General features: G+C 35.0%; 1 protein-coding gene across 1 annotated transcript in view; it reads right to left on the reverse strand.

The window, feature by feature from the left end:
• The window catches only part of PHF14 (PHD finger protein 14), a 166,339-nt gene that overhangs the window by 24,682 nt on the left and 116,254 nt on the right, over positions 1-25,403 (reverse strand). The window contains exon 18 of the mRNA XM_026104994.2: positions 9,225-9,338. Within this exon, the coding sequence (XP_025960779.2) occupies positions 9,225-9,338 (114 nt within the window). The remainder of the gene's footprint in view (positions 1-9,224; positions 9,339-25,403) is intronic.

Raw genomic sequence — 25,403 nt, forward strand, 5'->3', positions numbered from 1 at the left:
GACTATGAAAGACAACCAAGTGGTCCCTGGTTCACATCTGGGTGCCCCCTGTCCCTGCTTGAGCAGGGGGGATGGATCAGAGGATCTCCAAGGGACCCTTTCAACCCCAGCTACTCTGTGATTCTGTGAATGCTGTGTGTTAATCTACCTCAGAATCTTCAGAAAATATACATTTGGTGTTAAATTAACATAAGTTTTGTTTTCATTTAGTGCTAATTATGGTAGATAAATTAATGACTATAAGAAAAATACATATTAACAGCAGAAACTTACTCTAATAAATAACACATCACTGATCCTGCTGTGCTAAAATATATGGGTATTATGAATTCTTCAGCGTTAAATAGTCTACTTAAAAGTGAGAGCAATTTAAAGAAACCATACTTTGATGAGCAGCACCGTGACAGTATTGGGATTGCATTGCAGTTCAGAGATAATCCCAAAACAACTGGGTATGGAAAAAAATCTATATAACCTACGTTATTAATGACTACTGAGTGACCTCTGCTTATCTTCACTACCTTAAAGATGACATTGAAATTTTCAGTAGTGCTTAAGCTTCAATATTTGAAATCTAGACTGTAATCATTTAGAAGTAATCCAATGATATTTTCAACCTGTCATATTAAAATAAAACAGAAAATTTCTGAGATTATGTATCCTAGAGAAAAGATCACTGCTTTCTTCACACAGTATAATGTGAAGTCTAATAGTTACACTGTATACAATGATCAGAGAAGGTATTTGCTTAATTTTTCATTCAAATATTACAGATAGAGAAACTAAATTCCTCAAAAAAAAAAAAAAAAAAAAAGAGTAAGGATGCATACATTTTGAAGAAAGGAGTTAAATATACTTTCTTCCAGTAAAGAATGTTACATGTGTATCACATATGCGACACAGCAAATAGCAGCAGTAATATGACATTGTTACGATGTCACTGCACAAAGACCTCAAAACATCCAATCATAACTGATCAGATAGTGTGCATAGGTACACTACTGTCCATTGACTTTAGTACAGCTTTATCAAAAGATATATAGCAAGTAGGAAACAGCCTTCAACTTATATAGCCGGCTATCTTGCCACCTAAAGTTTGCTTAATCCTAATTTTCCATTCTATTTCTACTCTCTTCTTATAGCCAAACAAAAAATATTTTTTAAGATTTAAATAGGAGGTTTAAGCTGAAAATAAAACAGTTCTTTCTTGCTAGAATATCATTCTGTTTAACACTCCACAATTGTTTGAAAGGGACAAAATATTCATTTTAAATTAAATTTACAAAAATCAAAGCAGAAACATTTTTGTGGGCAACAGGTTCAAAAAACAATAAGGTTTATTAAATATATAATACCTTTAAATATTTTTTCTTCTAATCCAATCCATTTCAAAGAATATTTCAGATAAGTTTTGCAAATAAAAAAGAAGATAGTCTCATTCTAACAAAGAAAAATCTTTTTATTTTCCTCCTTGAAGGAAAGAATTTCCAATTTGTCCATATTCAGAATATGCATACAAAAGTTGCACATAACTAATTTCTAAATGCCACTAGTTTCTCGTTTCCAAGGCTGCTATTTTTCCAGAGAATGCATCCACAGATCAATAACCCTTTCATATGATCTAGAAATGCCAAACAGTAATACCTCAGGGAAAATACTGTTTTCACTTGAGTTAAAATGATCATTTTTACAATAGAAAGACATCATGAAATCCTAGAATCACTGAGGATGCCATCCAGAATATCTATATACCTGGGGGAAAAAAAAGGAAAACATACAGAAGAGAACTAACAATTATATGTGCAAATTCATTTAAAACTAAAGCAATAGTAAAATTAATGCATCTCCCAGATTCATAGACTGCTCGTTTGACAGCATATAGTGGTATGCTGTTGCCTGCTTCTTTCATTTTTCTGTTACCTTTTATTAATTAGGGCTACTTTGAACTGATGGTCACTGAAGTGATACCAATGTACACTTCAATAAATATCAAGATTAATGAATGTGCTCCCAGATGCTGTAGCTACGTGGAAAGTCTGTCTATATATGGGATCCTCGCTGTAACCCTATACGTTTTCCTGCAGTGAACTAGCAGGCACTCCTTATAACAGAAACGTAGCTGACAGACTGAACTCCCGGAGTCTCTCTCCTTTCCCTTCCATCACTGTATTGGAAAGACATCCTTATGCTGACATGCAACTCCGTATTTTTGATTTGGCTCTGCTTGCTACCCTACTTTCTTTCAATCCTTCCTCCTTTTTCTCTCCCTCCAAAGAGAGTTTGATATCATAACACTTGTCTAACTTTTATAATGTGCTTTTTTCAGTAGTCTATGCACAGACAGTGGTATTAATTTCTGAATTCAACTATTTGAGTATTTAAAAAACCCATCAGTCTTTTTTTTTTAATTTCTAGCACACTTTTTTTAATTGGTCTTTTGGAAATACGGCTGAATGTCAGGCAATAAGAGTGAATACTGCAGGGATTCTTAGCTTTTAACATTTTTAATTGCCTCTGCTTTGGTTATTACACAATAGATATTTTCGCTTTCTAAATATAATGTATCTTTGTAAAATCCTTTAAAATATGATCTCAAACCATGAATGCCATTTTCTATTTGCCTTTAATTTCCTCTCAATAGTAAGTTCATCAGAGTGTAACAATTAATTAACTTAATTAAGCTAACTTAATTATGCTCTTTCATAGGTCAATATGTAGAGCTACTCAGATTAATAGCAGAGCTTGTAAAGTTAATCTTCTTGTATAATGCAAATGATGCCAAGTCATGTATTAAATACCTTCCCAAGTAACAGATGATATAGGACTGAATGTACTTTAAAGAAGGGCAGAGACTGTGAAAAGGTTAAATAAGGAAAAATGTCTTGTATTTGTGGAAATTTTAAATAGAACTAATTCATTTTTTAAACTAATAACGTTCTTTCAAAAGGCGGCCTAGTTCCATAAGGCCATTTAAAGCTTAAATATACATAAATAAATTTTAACTTCAAAAGCAGTACTTCATGACAACATTTCTCAGCCTTCTTGCCACCTTTATGCTTTGTTATTAAAAAATTACATAAAATAGTCCTTTGAAGAGATTAGATGGAAAATATGAATTCAAAACTTCACAGAATTTGCATGCTTACGTCCCAGTTTTTTCTCACAGAGGAATCATTTCAGTAGTCAAAGGTATTATGTTCTCCTCTCTGTTCGATATTAATTCACTTTTTTTTGCACAGTTAGACTAAATGGAAGTGCCTTTTAAATATGTGGCTTAGCACTTTTGTTATGAAAATGGGAAATATCAATGGGAACTACAACAAATATAATAATTACCTGTAACAGGATAACAAGTAAACCAAACAAATCTAAAGAGTGCCAAATGATCTGGACAGGTTAGTAAACTTCTCTATAGTTTGGCAAATTAATGTGCTGGTGGGAAATCCCACTTGACATGAGAAGTTGGATTACTGGCATCTGCTAACCACATTTTAGTCTTCTAAATAAGTCTGACTCGGACTCAGAAAATACTATAAATGCATAGCAATTCCAGATTTTCTATCTGTTGCAACTTTCCGTCACACAGAAAGCAAAGATGGCTGCAATATTCTGTAAGGTGAATGGGAGAGCAGAAGAAAAAGCTCTGAAAGTGTCAAAAAAGCCATTACTCAGAAGTTTTAAAACCAGAACAAAGTACTAACGAATACACTGGAGGGACCAATACCATGTTTACAAAGGGATGGGGGACACAGATGACGTAATGTGCTTTCTTCACTTTGTTGAAGTATATTTTTTAGTATTTGCAATATTGCACAGAATGAACATCTTGATCTCAGGGATCCTGGCCTCACAGGCCTCATTTAGCTACCATATAGAGTGACTAGTAAAATAGCACTAATCATTTTTCATCAGAAAACAATGTCTGCAAGGTCCATACAGTGTGGAAATTTCCAGGCACTTTTCTGAGCAAGAAAGAACTCTTAAAAAGTAAAACAAAAAGAATTTAGTGTTCAAGAGTAAATATGTAGTCCAGCCCATTCTATGTGTGTAACTGTATTTCGTTTTCAATTAACGGCATGTCAGGAGGAACAACATATTTATAGCAGCAACAGACTGACACAATTCTTCTGTTGAATGAGTTCAAGCTAGCAGCTACAGAGAGCAGACGGAAAATACTGTGATGTCTTTGAAGTTTAAAAATGCACTCAGTCTTCTCACAAGCACAAGCATAAAGGCTTTGCACTTATAGAGATACATACATATAAATATATAGATTGTCTAACACTTTCTTTTATTCCTTTAAAAGAGCAAATCCTCTTTCCACTTCTTGCCCTTGATTAACTCAGTCATCATACAGAATAAGCATTTTCCGTTCTCAAAGGAAAATGAAGGATGTCGATGATGGAAATCCAGTTTTAACAGTCTTCTAATAATAAGAGATGGAGAAAATATTACACAAGCATTATTACAAGTTTTGCCATGGAATTACTTTTTATTCAGTTCTTTTATGAACATGTCACATTATATCTTGTCTAGAAAGCAAAAGCCACCATGTAATAAAATAGCGTAAGAATGATTTGGAGGCTCTTCTGATGAGGTTTACGGCTCTATTTTTTTTTTTAATTTCTTTTAGTATTAGCTTGAAGAGTCAATGGGTCTTATAGGAAAATGTTCTATCTAAAGATCAAGGAGTGAATGTAACCCAAGAAACAAAAGAAAATATCATCTGCCCATGGTGTTCATAAAAATTAAGAAATGCTCCCTTTGCTCATACACGAAATAATGCAGATGGCTCTCCCAGACATTCAAAGAATAACATAATGGTCCTTACACCAAATTCTATAATCCTTTTAAGCTGCTTGTAGAATACTTAGGACTAATAGCAGTTGACTTAAGTGCAAGACACATCTTTTCCTATGAAACAAAACACAGTACTACAGCTGGGAATTACTAATGGGAAAAAGTCTGTATTCAATTCAGATACACTGCAAGCAGTGAATGCCTAATAGTTCAGAAACAGATTAATGGGTACCTATCTTAATCTTTCCTTATTTCAGTATCATGATGCTTTGCACAGTTTTTTATAGTTTTAACACATCACTCAGAAAGCAACATAGATGCACAGGTTATTCATGCTCATATGCTACAGTACTGTCATTTATATTTTACCCTAAAGTGCCTCAGAACGTATGTATACGCTATTTGGGGAGGGTAGAAGCTTGTTTGTGTTATTATTCCTTTTCTGCACACAGAGCTAAATGTCATGAGCAGAGAGAACAACATAGCATTTTATCTGCCTCTGTTGCTTTGGCAATGCATATATTCAGAAAGAACAGCTCTGTTAGCCTCTAGGCTTACACTACTAAAACATGATTAATTGATTTGCCACAGGATCAGGGAAGGAAATTAATAAACATAACTCATGTATTTCTGTTTTACTTCTAATTAAAGAGGAAGAAATGCCTCTTTTGAGACTTGAGTTTAAGGGAACTGTCAAAACTAGTCTCTTCTTATTTAGATAACCAACCACTGACACCATCATTCCCTGTCGACTGAAGTGCTACCTATGAGAAATCAAAATGTAGCCCACAATTCTTGCTTCTCAGTCATTACATAAAAAAGGGAAAGCAAAACTATTTTAACACCAAACTTCCACCTTCTTCAAGGTGGCTGTATATCAGAGAAGGCAAAAAAGTAATACAAATGTTTTTACCACATGTTCTGCAACTGCCCCTTGAACAATGAAAGTGACCACACAAAACACAGGGTCAATAAATGTAGTTTCTCAGCATTTTAATTTTATCAAACAATTTTAGTGTTATTCAAACAAGTGCATTTGTATATTTAAAACATTTTGAAAACTCTGTATCTGAAGTAATCGAAATGTCCAAAGATTTTTCTTTCATCAGTTCACAGTAGAGAATGTGTGATGCCACAGATATTCAACGCATTGACTCAGGGCAACAGTGCAGTACTGGATTTTCAAATGATTGTGGAGACAAAATTCCGATATTAAGCATTATTATCGGAAAGAGACCACCCAGATTATATATTCTTGTAAAACATTTTTTTGGAAAGTAGTATTATTCTACAGTTCTCTAAGAAACTGTGAAGAAAGTCAAACTGAATGACTGAAATTAGGATTGCATACATCTGGCCCACTCTTTCAAATGTATTAAACTATTTTTTTTGAATTACACTGTTGCATGCTGCTTCTCGAATAAGACAGTAAACATACATAACATTAACTCACGAACCATACAGGTAACTTTCTTATTTTAATATGGATACCGTATGTAATATCAAACAGCATTCAAATCTCTACAAATTAAATTCTGTTTATTCAGGACTGCACAAGTTTTGAAAACACAAAATAAGATTTCCTTTAAACTTAAAACACAGTTTTGTTATTTTTTCAACTCAAAGCCATTCTGCTTATCCAATACAGCAATGTGAATACACACTTTACTGAATCCTTCACAGGTACTCAATAATAATGGGTATAAAATTTAAACACCCAACACGCTAATTATTTGTACAGTAGCTTGTTATATGCTAATCAGAGTTAAATCTGATTTTAAAAAAGAAGAGAGGCTGAAAGAGAGGCTGTAACAGGAGTGGATACCATCCTGCTCTCCTACTTATTACTGGCAGCCACAGATAAAGTAAAATTAGAAATTCAGCCATCATTTCTTTTAAAAGGAACAACTGAACAAGCAATACAAGGTGTCCTCTGAGTGACCAAATAACATCACAACAAGTTAAAATTGGTGACAACAAGAAACTGAGCGTTAGGTTCATGCTGGCCTGAGACCAAAAAAAAAAAAAAATCACAGCAGCAAAAAAATTAAGGTTTACATAAACTAATGTGGTAACTCTTAGGCTTTTCCTTACTTTCTCTACTATAAACTGCTCTCTCCTCACGTTTACAACACTGAGACAGCTTTTTGAACATCACTTTCCATATCTGTCTTTGTTAATCCCCCATCAACTCTACCTTTTTGAAACCCTTAGTCTATTAGCCACTTTGCCTTAACTTTCTCTCCTAATTTTCTTTTCCATCGCTGCATTTGAGCTTTTTCTTAACAACTGCCTTCTCACCAATACTGATGAGTCAAATTCAGATGAGACATTAATTATGATAAGAATTATGCACAAATTATCCATTAGTTAGTAGCTGACGATAATTCCAAATATTAACTAATTAAGCAAATACTGAAAGAATTTAAGGGACAGACGTATCAGAATTCTAATGAAAGGGAAATTTTAGAGGGCATTAGTTAAAGTAAAATTCTTAAAGTAAAACTCTGCAAATCTGTTAAAGACCTGTTTTTTAAGGTGTAACTCACAAATACTTGTTTATCATGCTGACTTACCAATGCGTAACTTAGACGGTTTGTTTCATGGTGGGTTCTGAATTTGGAAATTCAGCATACTGGTGCTCTCCTCTCAAGGTTCCCTGCAAATCCAACCATAAAACTCTTTCTGACTCACCTCTCTCTGTTCCCATATAAACCGCAGTAATCATCTTTGGACAAAGTCTCATTCTCTTATAAAACATATATAATACTTTATGCCCGTCTTCAGCAAAACAGTTTAACCATAAATTACTACTGAGATATTTACTAAAAATTCAAAAGGTGTATTTTCATCTTTCAGTTCTCTAAAATTTTGTCTCCCCACAGTTTAAAAGCTTTTTTATTCTGCAAGAGCAAAAATTGTATACCCATCTTCTCTTCTTTCTCCTTTCACTAACTAATCATGTTTCATTCCTTTTTCTGCAGCCTCTACTTTTGCTTCTAAGTATCATCTGTGCTCTCAATTTTAATTTCTCCAGTGGAAACAGTAGCAGAGGAATATCTGTAAAGAGTAGAAGCATCAATGAAATTATTGAGATAAACTGGCAAAGCTGAGACTTAGGAGCCAGAATCAATGACCCTCAATAGACCAAGCTCCCTTTGCTACTCGAGAAAATGTACAAAAGTATTATTAATAACTAATATTACTCTATCCTGGGGACTGCTTAGATGTGATAACCTATCTTTCTTACAATATGTGGTGATGCTCCAAAATAAGTGAAGTACCTATTTAGTCTTAATCCATAAGACACACTTAAGAATTCTCCTGGCCCTTCACTGAGGACTTTCTGCTTATTTGGACAAAGTGACAAGACTGTCAACGGAAAGGAGAAAAATCAAGAAGGTAATTGATAATTATCTAAAGGATACACTAGAAAACTAATGGCACTGTAAATGTAATGGCTAATGTAGTTAAAAGTAAATATTTTGCATTTTGCTTTACAGAGAAGATTATAGATAGCAAAGAAAATCTGAAAATGAAGCTGGCAAGACAAGTCTTAATATTACCTGATATTACTTCCTGATATTACTTCTTGGCATATGTTTAATAATAACAACTAAACTGTTTGAGGAAGCCAAGATTAAGAATATTAGAGCTACTTCAAATGAAGAACTTCAGGAAGGGTAAATTTAGAGATAATAATGATTCTCTGCAAGGACGCTTCCCATCATAAGGTGAAGTTGCAAGTCTCAATTCTGCAGAAAAACTCTTCTCCAGCTATGGTGTACTGCGACAAGTATCCATTCAAGGTACAGAAAAAATGAGTCACTGGCTGTATTATGGGACTAACTTACAAATTGGAACCTTTTCTTACAGCAATAGGGAGTCTGGCCTTATAAACAGACTACTCCTTAGCATTTAGTATCACCTTTTGGAAAACAAGGGCACAAAAAAGGCACAATAAAATTATCAAGGGCCTTTCTTTTGTACAGGCAAGCAGTTAGCTATATTTAACTTTAGTGAAATTTGATAAAAGTTTTACATCTACCTATATGTCTATGTAAAGACTCTACTTCTGACTCCTCAGTCTTGTAAAAATTAATTTACCAGAATCTAAAGGAATTCCCATTACTGTCTTGGGTATGTGAAAGGCAGAAACAAGCAAAACTATTTTCCCAATCACTGATAATAAGAAACGCCATTAAAAAAAGTAGTAGATGGAATATATTTGGCTTATAGGTACCACTAATAGAGGCCCTAAAATTTATCATGGTCTTGTGTGTTGCTGATATGGGAGGATAAGACTGAGGTTTAGCTTTAAAAAGTCTCTGCTATGAGTAAAACAATGCCATACATGAAAAATAGAGGTGAACCTACACCCCACAACAGTTATCTTGGAATAGAATAGACACAGAATGTCCTACCTCTTCTGGACGTTTCTGTGCCACCGATACCAGCTCTTCAGAGCTACTTCTTGAGGTAGAGGGTACCACATTACCTGGGGCCTCTGAGACCACCTCATTTGACGGTTCGGAGTCCTGAGGGCAACAGAGACAAATAGACCCCTCAGCAGTGTGTTGATGTGGTACTCCAAGAAAAAGAGACTTTTTAGAGAAACTGTGCTCTAAGCACAGACAGAGTTCTAAAACTCTATACTTTTTTTACCTCGGGCGACTTCTTTTACCCCAGAGGCAAATACATCCATCATAAATTTTATCTTAAAAAGATAATACTTCCTTCAGAAGGGCATTATAAGACTTAGCAAACAGTTATATAGTATTTCGAAATTGTAAAGTTCTGAATAAGCATGCTTGTTTTGCCCATACCTGCCCCTGCTCTTGAACTGTAAGTAATGGAAAAATAAATTTTCATCCCCTTCTTCAAGATGGAAGATTCTGCAAACAGCTGGGATCATGATAGGACAGCTCAACATAAATGTATTTTGTGGATCACTATAAACTGATACAGCACAAAAAACTGCTAAAGTCAGCAAACTTGGTATACCGAGTTGGCTCTCTATTAACAACTTTTACGCTACAATAAAATAAGCAAAATACAAGTGCTTTAGTAGTTTATATTTTATTTTCCAAATTACCTTTACATTGACTTTCCAATGCAACATGACTAGAACAGATCAGTCAAAATAAAAAGCACTTTAATACCTCCACTACTTCCTATCATGGTTTTGATAACTGCACAGATTGAGATATTTTACTACAGAGAAAAATATCTATTAATCGGTACTATCTCTACTGTGCTTGTTGTAGTGCTCATTACGGAAGATATTTTAGATGTCATTGCTTAGCAAGCAGAATTTGTGCTTTTGATATATCACTTTCTTTCTCTCTAGAGTCATTAATTGCAAGGAAATCAAGATTACACTTTTGGAAACTGCAAGCTGCAAAGCTCATTATTAAGTTTTTGAACATAACGATCTCTAAAACATAAATTCAAATTTCTTACTGATAATATTCAGCATTTGCAGCTTCGCCCAATGCGTATGTTTTGAATATCTGAAGGGCAAAGGGTGAACACTATGGCCCAACATTCATTACCAAATTGCACTAAGAATCACAGAGAAGACCAAATGCTGTAAAAGAATTATTACATGGAGCCGTTGTTGCAGGCTAGAAAGCAGGAAAAACCTCTTTGGGCCTGGAGGGGGCATACCCTGGCATCTCTATGTCATATAACTTATCTGTTAAATCCCTGTAAAAAAGCCTCTAAGCTTGTTCCAAATAAAGCTCCTTATGCTCTTCTTGTTGCACCTCCTACCTACATCTTAGAAACAAAATATTTCATCCTGTTCTGTAGCCTACCATCTTAAGCTTAAGGTTCAGTATAAGGAAGACTTTATATAAAAAGTCAGTTTTCAGTTAACAACCAAGTCTAAACTGCTGTTTCACTGATGTGTTTTATGGGCACAGGCACTGGACCTTTAGAAGAAATGGCAAAACGAGATACCTTGGTAGAGCTACCATCTGAAGTAATTCTATGACAGGAATAATATAGCACAATTTTTTTGCCTTAACTCAAATGCGCAAAGGAATATCAACATGGTGGCTGAACATGGTGAACTACAGGAGAAACATTTCTAGCATTCTGCTAATAAAAATCTGATTCTCGAGTGCTGACAGTACAAAAGGCCCATGCTCTGGCACCCCTCCAGTAAACACTGCATCCTGTTCATCCTAACTGTGCCCTAGTAGAGCTGGCTTGACGCAGGTAGCGTGCCCTTCCCCAAAGGCCTCCTCAGTGGGCTTCCTGCTTAACCATGCTGACTACACTATCTTTTGTTGTCGGCCCAGTTGGCCAAGAGCTGACTCTACTGAGTACTGAGCAGTATTATTTTGTTTTCTCCTTGAGGACTAGAAAGGTAAATCATCGGCATGCAATTTATCATCACAGTATGTTTCCGGGAGCTCTTCCACGCTACTTTCAAAAAAAAAAGTAAGAGCCACTTCTGTTAGAGAAAAATGATGCACTTGTCTAGATTCCTTGGTTCAGGTGATATCTCACCTTGAATTCTGCTTCTCTTTCACGCCTCAGAACATTTTTATTGCACTGCTATTACTTGCGGCCAGATAATGATGGTAACATTTTTATTTTTAATTCGTATTTTTTGAAAGTAATAAACAATGGTGCTCAAAAATGGTCTGAAAAACTGTTATTTGGTAAACATATATTCCTATCGTTGTCTCAACAGGACCAGCGCTTCACAGATCCTCTTCCCCCATCAGGTCTAGACTATCTTCTTCCAAAGCAGCTTGGCCATCCTTCTCAATAGTTCTCTTAAGGACCAACTGGCTAATGTAAGGCTTCCATTTTTAAGGAGACAGATGGAAATGAACTATACTTTATTATTCAGAAAGCGATGTGAGAAAATAATCCTCTCATTCCAATTACACGGATTTATTATCTCTTCTCACACTGCTGTCACTTCTTAGGAAAACAGTATAGGAACTGAACATATGTATGAGAGTCAATCAGTGTCATTCTGAACCAGATAAGCAACACATGAAGTACAGCTTTCAGGTATGAATATATTCAATAAGTGGAATATAATCCATCCATGTAAGGTACAATGATAAAAATGCTTAAGGTGCAAGTGAAAGATTTCATAGAGCTTATTCTCAGTGCTTTATGAGTACGTGACCAGATGAGCAATAGTTGCAGTAACAACGCCAGTACCTCAACTAATACTCAGGCAAATAAAATAAACTGAAAAAAATCACCATTATTTATTTTTGGAAAGGAAAGGCATAAAATCTATACTATTGATCTAAAACAGTGCTTTTACTGAGGAGTGGTTAAATGGGAAAAGGTACTTTAAAACAAACAGTATTGAAATTACTTTCTTGGTTTCCCTATTATTTATATCACAATATACCAGATTGACTTTGCAAAGACATCTCTGCTTTCTTTCTGCAAGGCCTTGTATCATGACAAATACATCAATGGCACTTCTCATTGGCCTCTAGGCCTCACCTGTAACAACGAAGGACATGACTGTTCATGTAATATGTACACATACTACTTCTGTAATGTATGTATATATGTAAGCTACACAATGAATTAAATTATTTGATATGTATCTTTTCTGGTGCTTATGCCCTTCCTATTTCATTATAATATTATTTTATTTTCTAACCTACATATGGAAGGCCACATATCTGCATTTTGAATAGGCAGACAGACAGATAAATCAGTAGATAGCTTTCTAATGAACTATAGTATTTAATTACATTAATTAATAAATCATGGGAAGAAACCACTATTACGTAAATGGTACTTCCAGACTCCTGAAAGTATAGTGATTCTTTAGGGAAATACAAGTGCAACACAAACACATAAATTCAGAATGCACAGTTATTACACTTTTCCTGTAAAATTCTGATTTTGATCAAAGCTCCCTAGAGCATGACATTTCTTGGACTTACATAACCTTGAAGAAAAGAGGAAATATGAAATACATGTAGACATTCTATCATGCTCATGCAAGGAAGACAGTTCTGTTTTCAACTGTGGCTCTTTCTATATGACCTAAATATTCACACAATTTAAGACATCACAATCACGTTGCCTTGAGTCAATCACACTTCTGCAAAAAATAGTATTTGAATTATATGTTGACGCAAATATGTAACAAATCAGATATTCTAGTCCTGGGAGGGGACTTGCTTGCTAGAGTCTTGGCACCAATTAGACCCTTCTTGGCAGGGGACACAAAAGCATAGCTGGCTAAATTCTGAGTCTGAGATCCTTAGTACAGTTTTTTTTTTTTTTTTTTAAGTTCAGGTCAGCAGAGCTCAAAGTTGACAACAAATGGTAGGAGGTGGGAAATCAAAGGTGTATCCAACTGTACCACACTTCTGAATAAATCTGAGATGTCTTTGCACTCCATGCAAGTGTGGATGCAATTCCCTCAAAATATTCCACTCTTTTCCACCCTTCATCCCATTTGGTATATTTTCTATTTGCATCTACTGTAATAGAAGTAAACATTGTTCTTTTAGTTTTATCCTTTACTGTGCAGAAGTATCACTGACACAATAAACTGAAAGATCAATAGGGCATGCAGAAATAATGAGTTTCTAGAAAAGATGTGGATTTTATTTGTGAGTTACATAAAAATGACAGATTTTGGGGGAAAATATTTACATTTTATGCTATGCTATGCTGATTATTTGAGGACTTGATTATTTTTACTTTTTATTTTTTAAAGAACAGATTATTAAAAACAAATAAAAGAATGATACATATACACAGATATGTATTATTTTTTAAAATGTACGCAGTCACAAATATTAAGAATTAAAAAATAGGTTTTTGTAGTGTATGCATGTATGGTGTGTTTGGAAGTATATAAACACACAAATCACAAAGCACAAATAGATGCATGCATACCTACATGCAATATAAAACTGTAACTAAATATATACAACTTTTTCAACCCTTATAACAACAGTTTTCACAGTGAAAATGATAACATTCTCAAAAATCACTTGTAAATGCAGTATTTGTAGGAAACATTAGGGTAACAAAACACTGTAACTGTTTCCCCATCTATGTAAATGTCACAACAGATGTTAATTCATACAAAACAGAAGCTCTATACAGCCTTTGATTTCAAAGAAAATGGGGAGGTGAAGTATAAAATAAATGTATGCTTATAATACTTTGCTAGAAAGCCTAAGATGTTACATTTGAATAAAGATGATGGAAAAATGCTGTCTCACAGTATTTATACCAGCCAAACATCAGCTACTTTTTCTGCCATTGCTACTTCAAAACAAAACAGAACAAAAACAAAACAAAGAATCCAAACAAACCAACCGACAAAACCAAACACCCTTTATTAATGATTTCAACACGACAAATCTGAATGTATTATGTTAACTCTGCATCACTTTTTATATATCATCCTTTACCTTGGTCCAGTTGAAAATTACACAAGCCATAAATTAGCTTTAAACAAGCTTTGAATCAGCCTGGAACTAGTTTTCAAATTAAGGAGCCGTCAGTATATTACATAGTGCTGTCATTTTATTACCCCAATCAATTCTTTGTGGCCTGAGGTAGAAGGAAAATGGATGCTGTCTTCATTTGCAAAGGGTTTATCTTGTACACCAGGCTCTGAAAACATGACTGCAGTAATGAATCAGAAGCCAAAGTTACTAACAAAGACTTTTAACAGTATCAAAGTAGAAATATTTGTCCCTCTTTACAGTTACAAAAGGGGGGGGGGGAATAAAGCCCTCTGTGAATCATGAAACCAACTTCTCCAAGCTGAAGGACTATGGGAAGAAATTAGCGCCTTTTTGTTGAAGTGCTGAAACGCTTTTAGTCTCAGTGAGTCTCATTTTTACTGCTCCATAGGAAAAGCCTTACTGGGTCCGACCAAGGGTCCCTCTTTAGCCTCAAAGCCCACTACTCCTTCCTAGCAGCTGACTGTTCCTACCCTTCTTTATTCGCTCTCATAGCCCAAATGCGTACTTTGAAAGCATTTTTGACATCTAAGTCAGAATAAGGTAAAATACAGTGAAGACAAAACATCCGTAGTTTTGTATGCAGTCTGGAGGAAGCCAAGGCAAATTCCTGCAGGAGGAATTCACAGTTTATCTCAATCTGCTCTCGCTGAGAGAACGAGCAATCCCTTTGTCTCTCCCAGGATTTCACCCTATGCTAGTTATAAGGTAAGAATATGGGCTTTAAATTTCTAAGTCACACTCCACATGGTCTGCAAAATTTCCCTTCTTCCTTCTATTCTGCTTTTGACACTCTCCTCATACTGCTTTTAATTAACATCTGACAGTCCCCTTTCTCCCCCCGCCCAGATACGAAGTTACAAACATAACTCCTAATGTATATGTGCTAATCTCCTCCACTGTCAAGCACAGAAGTGATACTGTCGTTCACTCTTCTTGTACATTCTTGGCTATTTTCTCTCTCCCTGGAGCAGGGGAGAATAACTTCTATATTTATACACTGTTAACTTGACAGCGTCTCATTCTCAGTTGACTCTAAAACTATTTTGGTTCAGGTAATAAACAAACCTAAAGTTATCTAAATCATCTGCCTTCCTTTAAAGACAGAAGCAAAAGAAAACCCTTTTATAACCCTCCATTTTCCAAATATAGAAACTTATTTACATTTATTTAGCCTCACACTATTTTTTTCTTCAACTATACTGCACAATACAAAGGAACTAATAAAGTTACAAGTTTGCAGGAAATACCAATCTGTTTCAATGGATTATCCCTCTAACCTACAAACTGCAGCACGGATAAAGCAAGCTTACACCTTTGAAATCTACCAACAGCACCACATATCCAAGGCTAAATGTCCACCTTGAACGCTGTTTTAAAATAAGGCTGCTACTATTGCTGCTAATGTATTAAAAGTGTTTGAACAAAGCATGAAAGGAAACAGGGTCATACAACAAGGGCATCCAGAAAGTTCTGGATGCCTTCTTCAAATGGAAAAAAAACCCCACATTAATTTACATATATTTAAAGTTAGAAAGAGCACTCTCAAAATAATGTTTTTCATGTTCATTCTTCCAGCTTTATCATATGCAAATAGAAACAGAAAACAGCAAGGTACCATTTGAAGGTATCATTATTCACCGAACTCTGGAACCTGAATTAGTTTCCCTTTTTCTAGCCCATATATTTTCTTTATTTCCATAAGTCACTGTACTATTCCTCCCTCTCTTTGGACTGAATTCTCCACCTTTCTAAGCAAACTCTCCTAGGCTACTATATTTCATGTTTAAATTGACCCCACAGTTCCAAGGTCTTGGACTGCTAAGCCAAAAGTGACTGCATTCTAATGCACACAGCATTATTAACTTAGCAGTAATGTAGAGCAGCAAACTTGCTTCCACCTCTCATGGTCAAGCTGCACATTCACACAACTTATGGCCAAGCAGTTTGCTTTACTCCACTTCAATGGACTGGGAGAAAACATACAAAAACTTTGTTCATAGTACAAATGACAGTAGTAGTGCTTAACTTGTGCTACGAGATTGAGCACTTGAGATCTCTGCTCCAGAAAACAGCTGCTTTATTCTGCCAAAAATAGAATGTAGCTTAGAAAAGGCTTTCTTTCAAGCACACAATTTTCAGATGGTATGCATCAGCATGCAGAATGTGTCTGTCAGATGTTGGAACAAAGCTTTAAATTGTCCCATCTAACTTAATTCTCAAGACATGGTCAGCATATTTATAGGTTTTCTTTTTTTGTTGTTTTTTTGTTTTGTTTTTTTGTTTTTTTTACTTTGAGATGTCCTTAAAGTAATATTTATTTAGTTTCTTACATCTTTGCCAGCACTGAGTCTTGCTTTTCAACTCTTTGAAGTCCAAATTTTCCCAACATAATGTAAAACAGAGTGATATTAAAACGTGAAATCGCCAAAAGCATCACAAAACCGTCAAAGGCTACTTACTAAATCAAGACTGGTTTTCAACTCTCCCCACATACAGCATTTTTTTCCCCATAACAAGATGAAAGAAAGAAAGGGATTGCACACTATATCATTTCTGCAGTCTGAGTTTATTACATAAGTTTCATAGCTCCCTAAACCTTCCTCATATGGCACCCACTTATCTGCCTGTTCTTCAGAGATTTTCTATAAGCACTCTATCCTGCTCTGATGGAAGGGCTGTGTGCACCCTCCACATCCCTCTTCTTACTTTGCCAGGGCCCTATATTTTTCCTCACCCTACTCTCTCCCATGAGGGCTACTGTATATTTCTCCAAGTGGAATTTCCTCACTCTTATGAATGTCTGTGTGTCCACATTTTTTTCCATGCCCTTCTAAGTCCTTCTAAGAACCTTTCTGCAGTCGCATTATTTTTTCCTCAATGTCCCTCTTTTTTCTTAAAATCTTTTATTTTCAACTGATATGGCAGAACAAGAAAACATTCATTCAATATTATAAAAAAAAAAGAAGAAATTAATCTATATAAGTAAAAGCTTCTTATTTCTTATATTCTGCTTTTTGGACTTCTGTGTAACATCTGAATGTGCCAAATAAAAAATTCTTTCAGATATCCTTTATTGGGCTTGAAACAAGTAAGCTGGGCACCCTATTTCATTGAAGCCCCTGATTTATTCATTCACACAGGTCAGTAAAATGTTTCAATACAGTTATTAAAGAAACCTTCTATGTAACTTTAAACTGCTAATAGTAAACTTATTATTACAAAGTAGCCACCTAAAACAAAAGGATATTTTATTCTATCAAGTTGAGCTACATTGAAAATGGGCTGTTTATTAAAAAGGTAATGAACAGCCCAGTTGACACAGTTGAAGATGTGACATTAATCAGCCATCTTTTGCTGAGCCTACAGGAACTGAAAGGTCAAAGCTAGTGCTGCTATTTTAAAGCCTCCTCAAAAAGCCCTGGAAATTCCTCATTCTTCACTAATTAAAAACACTGAAAATGATATATGGAATGATAAGGCTCAATTCACTGGAAACGGCTGAACTTATTCATTTGTTTTAGGAGGCAGGAATATTTTCCTTGGTTATTTTTAGATTACACTACATCTGTGTAAAAGACACCCCAAAACCCTTACTCTTAAATACAATTGCTTAAATAACATTGTAGACTCTGTGACCTATTTCTTTCATTTAAAAATGTATGTATACAGTGGTTAGTGCTAAAATATACAAATTGCAGAATTTAAGATCCTAACAGTATGTATCTGTGTATTAATTTTTAAACCTTATACCTTCAGATGCTACTGATATCCAAAATCTCTCCACAAAATCTCTCATATCAAAATAGGGCTGAAATAACTTTTGTACTCAATGAAACCAGAACACAAATATCCCTTTAATACAGCAAATTTAAGCATATTTTAACAGCACTTCATGCCAAAACAGTTTTCTTTTGATGCTGTTTATTCATATCTCCATAAAAAGTAACTATCTAATTTAAAACTATTTACCCTCCTACTCCAACCATAAGCACGTGCATAGCGATCACTGGGCAAGACAATAAGTAGCATGTTTTGAAATGGAACAGTATTTCATAAGGCTTCTCTTGCAACAAGCAGAAGTACCATGCTTCAAGTCAAATCTATTCCTGGAAGGTGGTACTCCAAGACTGAAGTTCAGTCCCCATGTGTAGACAATGCTGCATGTTGAAGAGCACAGTGTACACAACTACACAAAATCGCAAACTACTAACATAAGTCTAGCTGGGGAGCTGAGAAGGAAGATTCAGATTTTCCAAATAATAACCAACTATCAGATATAACAAACGAGGAAGACTGATTTAACAACAGAGTAGGGTGTTTCAAGGAATAAAGACATATACTTCTGGTTTGGACATATCTGAGTCCAACAAACCTAAAGTTCATTTACAAGCTAGATTCAAAAAATCAGCAAAATATTGCATACATTTATGTGAAAACTTGATTTGTTTACTGATATTTAAAGTTAGAATATTTATGAGCTGGATTCAGAAAAATAAACTTTGACAATGTGTCTTGCAGCACATAAATTTTAGTGGCAACTTTTTACTGACAAGATCAAAGGGTAACTATTGTGGTGCTACAGGAACAGTGCTGCAGGGTAAAACAGTTGGGGTTGAGAACCAGCCAGTCACACTATACATATTTCAAAGATTTTACTAGGTTTTGTCAGGGCGGCTGAATGCCCATTAGCAAATCTTCTTCTTTAACGTCCCTTAAAAGGACTCCTGTTTGCACACTCTTGAGACTGCTCCAGAACAGGGAGCAAATTGAGTGATTTGCTTTAAAAATGTATTCCTTATTTTAACTGAAATGCTAACATAAATGCACACTAAGATATCTGAGATTAAGATCTATGAAAATGAGCATACCAAAATTCAGAAATGTTCAGAATAACAGCATATTTTAAATACCATCTTTATTCAGAATTCATTAATGTTACCCTAGATTATCTGGAGTTCCTTTACTCCTCCTGAGATTCACTACATTGAAAGCTCTCTGGGGTCTAGCATCTAGTGCCCCCCTCCTTTTTTTTTCAAATTAAAGAAAAAGAGAGTGTGCATGAGAAAGAGAGAGGAGAGAGGGAAAGGTAATGATGTACTTTTAAGACAATGGTTTGACTGCTGTCCCAGAATTCACTGGTCAAAACATTCAACCACCATAGGGAGATCCTGCTTCACTTGCTTTTTCCTCCTAAGAGGCTCAAAATCCTATTTCCCAAGAGACTGCTTAAGCCATCTGGCTAGTCTTTTGCTGAAGTAGTTCCCTTTGCATGGAAGAATGATTCACTGGATAAAGTGACTCATTGCACAGTAGCTAGGGTACCTGAGAAATGGTACAGACTGTCTTCTGAATACTTTAGTATTTTATGTTATGGAACACTTCACAGTCACTGTCTGTGCTATACCCAGAAAATGCATAAACAACAGTAAGTTTCTAGGTCATTCCAGTGAGAGAGTAAATGATAGATTAATAAACCACATTTCCCAAATCTCAAACTGCTTGTATTTTCTCATAATTTGCCTTTAAATGGGGGTGAATACTGAAGACTCTTGAAGCTATTCTTATAAAAACACAGACACTTTATAATAACCTTCACAAAGTACCTTACCACTGACAACATTAAAAAACTATTTAGAATATAATTTTGTTCTGAAATTGCTCTGCCTTCTGCAATACTTTCACCCAGAACAAGCAATGGCGATATAATCTGCTAGTAGGGAGCAGCAGGGCAAATTGTACATTCATTTAATGCACAATACTTCCCCCCCCCCCCAAAATTATTAAAGTAGTTGTAGAAGTACATGTTGATTACAACTTCTCTGTATGCATTAAGTACTGAATTGAACATTTTTCATTAAAACCATGAATTTTTACCGAACTGCTGGTTTACCTTACTTTGTATTTGTGCAAAGTTGCTGTTACCCATTATGCTTTCTTTTCTAAAATACTTGCAAATATTAGTGTTTGAAATATTAGTGTTTGAAATGTATCCTTATTTATTATACAAGACTGGTTACATATTTAATATTCATTATGTCAATGGCTGTATGAATCTGCTGATGCTCTTCTTTTTCCAAAAATAAACACGCAATATGATTAACCAGCTCTGAGCACCCTTGTTTATCTTCCATAAATACTGAGTTATCTTGCTATTTCCTTTTTGACACTGCTTTTCTTTGTCTACTTAAACCACATCTGATAGGGTACCACCTGCCCTTCAGTCTTCATGAGATTAGTAACTATAAGAAAATCTTGATATCTACAGATTCCAAGGCTTTCCAAATACAAAAACATTTGGTACTATTTGATGCTTTGAACCTTCCAAAGCAGCTGAAATATACTTGAGACTTTCCAAACATGCTCAAAGGTGTTTCGAACCACTAAACCATATAATAATTTCCAACCATTACCAAGAGCACATTTACTGAAAAATCTGAGATAAACTTAATTGCTGCCAGAATTTAACAATATACATTTTAAAGGTTTTGAGAAAATCCTTTCAAAAGCACCTTAAAAGTCCACATAGTATGTGCACTTTCTTGGTAGAGCTAATTATAATGCAGTTACTGTTATATTCCCACACAAGCTATTTGCTGAGCCAATTTTAAGAAGAGGGGAACTTTTCTGCTAAAGAATGCTAAAATGCGAGTGATGAGACACTCCTCTGCACACAAAGCGGCTGACACAGCACAAATCAGCAATGCTCAGCTGTCTTTTGCAAAATGTGATTAAATGTGGCTGGCACTAAGAGAAGCTCTATTTGAGAATGGAGATGAAACCTCACAACCACTATCGAACACTACTACGAAAAGCAAATCTTCACTCTGCTGAAATTCACAACTTGCTTAGCACTTTATAAAATGGCACTTTTTTGGTTTCTTTCCCCCTTTCCTTTCTCTCCCCTGGCTCAGTGTGATTAGATTTTTCCCTGGCAGCATTAATAATTTACATTGATGAGTGACATATTACTTAAAGTGAAGTGTTTGGTTGCATTTCTTTGAAAAACTTTAATATAAAATCAACCTTGAGAGTAAACATGAGTGGTTAGTTAGGCAGCTATGACACTGTTCAGACCCTATCCAGAGACTAATAACTTGGGATCTAATTCTTTCTTTCTCATAGGGAATATGATTATGTGCTAACATAATTTGCAGCATAATAATGTTGGACTAGCTGTGAAGAATTACGATACATAATTTTTCTTTAATTACTGATTCTCTGATCCTACATAAATCATATGCAATTGGATCGGGATGCCACTAGAATACAGATATATACGCGGTTGCATTTCTCAGGGTTCCCTTTGTTTTATGTAATTCCAAAGTACTCATCTGCTATGCTTTCGGTTCAGAATCTTCAATTCTATATGAATATTCAACTCAGAAAAGATTAAGCATGCTGTATCTGTTTTTAAGTATTACCTTTCTAACAGTTTATATCATCTAAACCAAAAAGTTAATCAAGGCTCAGAAAGTTAACATATTCACAAACTTTTCATTCACATGTTCTTCAGACACTTTAGGAATCAACGTGTTCTACTAATTAAGTAAATAAAACTCAGTATTTGCAATCAGGATTGTTAATAGAAAGTGGTATGGTCAATTACAATTTATCGGTCAATTTGTTTATTATTCCACTGTCAGCATGAAGCCTTTAAGTACCAATATTCAGTTTAAAAGCTCATTATTTTAGGAAATCTACAAATAAGACGACAAGTGGATGGATAAAGTAGATCTGAATGTATATTAGTGGTATAACCTACGCTGTTTGTGCAGCTACATTTGGTAACTTTCATACATTGCTATTTTCATACACCTGCAATTTCTTTCTGTGACTTTACTGAGAAAACCTGTTTTAAGTTTACTACTTCCATGTCTTTTATATTCCTATGCAGCACCTTCATTTTTAAAATTCTCTATCACAATACTACTCTACAACTGTAAATATCTAGAGGTTTGATTTTCAAAAGCAAGAAAGAGAAAGCCTCTAGGTCCTTTAAGGAGTAAGCATTTCTCCTGCCTTTCACAGACACTGCTTTTGGATTAACCCTCTCCCATACCTGTAAAGGCGATTCTAGTCATTCCTGCATACCAAAGAAGAGTCATAAAATCTTCCTGTCCTGGGGTGCTGCTCGGCACTGAGCAAGTGCTCTCATTTTTTATCCTCTCATGCTGTATTAGCATAAAACAAGGTTTAGTGGCTTTACTTCAGACACGACGCTAGCTGCCTGTTGGATTTTTTCCCAACTGCAGGTATGTCCCAGCAGAGATTTCTTGCCACTCAGCAGTACAGTGGTGGGCAACTTAGGCTGTAAATTCATTTTGTCATGGCTTAGGACGTGTACACTGTAACTCAGCAGAAGCGCTATTTCACAGAGAAACCAAAATTGTAAGCAGATTTTTTTAGAGCAGCTCCTAAGGAAGGTAAGGAGTAGCACTGGTGCTTCTAACAGCTGCCCAGTGAACAGATTTTGCTTCCTTAATCACTACCTTCAGGGGAACGCAGCAGAGTTATTCTATCTAAACTAAACTACATCTACACTAGAGCCTTAGATATTTAAACAGCAGGCTGTGTATATTTAGATTAGATGCATTAAAATTGCATAATCGCTACTTTGTATTTGTGATTTAAATTTTTTAAGTCTGGTACGTTACAAATCAGGTACCTCTTAGATGTCATGTAAATGTTCCATAAAAAGTTAGACACGGATGAGTATTTTAACCTAAGTGAAAATTAATAACCGAGCTTGTTTCTAGTTTCAGCCACCCTTGTTTATTTTTACTTCAGTAGCATAGTTTTAGTCGCAGTAAAGCAAAACTGTCAAGGCAATTTATGAAAAGCAGGAACACCTCAGTAATAATCTGATTCCTGAGAGCCTGCTGAAAAAATAATTTGCTTCATTTTAAAAGTACTATAAGTTGTGTGTAAGATGACACCAAAATGAACCACTATTTTCAGTAGGTAAAACTCTCTTCAGTAGTATTTGAAACACTTTTTTCACTCTGCTTTTGTCAGAAAATACACAGCATTACGCAAGGCATCAAATGGTAATGCTGCTGTCTATTAAGAAAAAGAACTTGTAAGAGTGTGCAAAGTTTCGACTTTGAAAAAAAATGCCGCATTGTTTGTTTGTTTCTGTAAAAAGAATAAATGACGTTAAGTAGCAAGGGATTTCTTTGGTCTCCTTCTGGATATAAAAAAATTATGGGGTAAAAGAAAATGAATACTGGAAACCAAACAAATTCTGATCCAAGTAACATTAAATTGGGGCATTACTGGCAACAATATCTGTTTAAAACTGCTATATATAGTGTAAACCTTAATGCCCATAAAAGACCATTGTGAAAACAGGCTCTACCAGACTTGTGATTACCCCTGTTTTTTGACAAAGTTCAATAAAAGTACAAATTATGTATTTTATTTTGCACTGCTAACCTGTTTATTTTTTTAACTGTTTATTTTTTTAAAATGCTCAGTCATCATCTACCCCATTTTGTTATGCTTCAGAATTAGAATAATCTGACAGAATAGTCTGACAGAATTAGAATAACTGGACAAGGTTATAGGAAAGAGAATGCTGCATTGCCCATTTTTGACTATGCTTTTTTGATACAGTTCAGCTGCACCTAATAAGAAGTACAAGCACTAGAAGTTCATGATGAGGATCTGGCATTCAATAACATGGGGTATTTGGAATTGGTAGAATTGATTTTGATGTGGAAAAAAACTAATATATTTTAAATAAACATCTCCTCTAGAAGTATTTTACAGTGCTTAACCTTTTTTCATTAAAACCTAAAGTTTCTAGTTACACTATGGAAACTTCTTCTGACAACTGAGTGTATGATTTGAATTATTTGGGGGATTTAACACCAACGAACTTTATGCTGAACTTATCTTCTATTTGTAAATCAAGTCCCATCTTAAGTTAATTTCAAGGCTGATTATTTTTGGAACATTTTATGGCATAAATTATTCATTACATAGATTTATTACACTTGCTTGCCAGAAAAAAACAGAGACTGTGCCAACTGATTTTTCTAAATATGGTACCTAGGGAGCAAATAGGAAAATCCAGTTGCCAGTATTTCAGCCAAGTGGTAAGATCTACCGTACACTCAAATTTCACCCTTTTTTGGACTATATTGATAGTAAGATTCATTCCTGTTCCAAAGTTTGGCATTATTAAGTTCTCAAAATAGGGACTAAGTGGTACAAGGACTTCTGCTAAATCCTTGCACAGCATTACAGATCTGGATAATTTTCTCTTGTTCAATTTAAAGGAAATCACTCCAGTGCCAACGTCTCACTACTTCTGACAAAGATAAAAAGACAACAGTGATTTCAAAAGAAGCAAATATTTTCCAGTTGCTATATAAAAAAAATCTTTTGTTACATTACACACGCAAAACCAACTCCAAATCTGATTTACGTAGCATTTTTCAGCTCTACTCAAACAACTTTAAATTTTATAATCACAAAAAACATTTAATTCTACTGTCTTTACTCACCATATCATAAAGTAGGTCATAATATGTACACTTACTAAAACTGAAAACAGATTTTATCCTTGCAAATGCCGTCACTGCATCATACAATTTGTTGCACTATGCAATTTGTTATTTGGTAAAACACTTTGAAATTCTCCTAACTTAAGCCTGAAATATGTTGTATAAATATTGAACTTTTTTCTATTACATTATTTTCTGCTTGCATCAGCAAGCAGATTTTTCAGTAATATTCTTTTCTCATTTTTTGAGTTGCAGTGTTGTTTGCCATGGTGGTGGTACATTTGCTTGTCTGGTGCACCCTCCAAAGGTGCCCTCATACAACAGGGTGCACTCCTTATATAAAGAGGAAGCCTAGACACAGGGAGATTAAGATTTAAAATTTCTATTTGTATTAAATTTGGTACTCAATTTGTGATAGTTCAGACTGCATTTTCTGGAGCAGGTTAAGCATCATACAACAGTTAATGCTTTCAGAGCATAGTTTACAGTACAACTAACTGCAGCTCTGAGAATTCAGCATTTTTGCATTTTAGGCCAAGGCACCCAAGCCGGGCAGCGGCAAACAAGAAGAAAAAGCTAACAACCCTTTGAAATTTTGATT

The sequence above is a fragment of the Dromaius novaehollandiae genome, chromosome 2 (genome assembly GCF_036370855.1).
Source record: "Dromaius novaehollandiae isolate bDroNov1 chromosome 2, bDroNov1.hap1, whole genome shotgun sequence".
NCBI lineage: Eukaryota > Metazoa > Chordata > Aves > Casuariiformes > Dromaiidae > Dromaius > Dromaius novaehollandiae.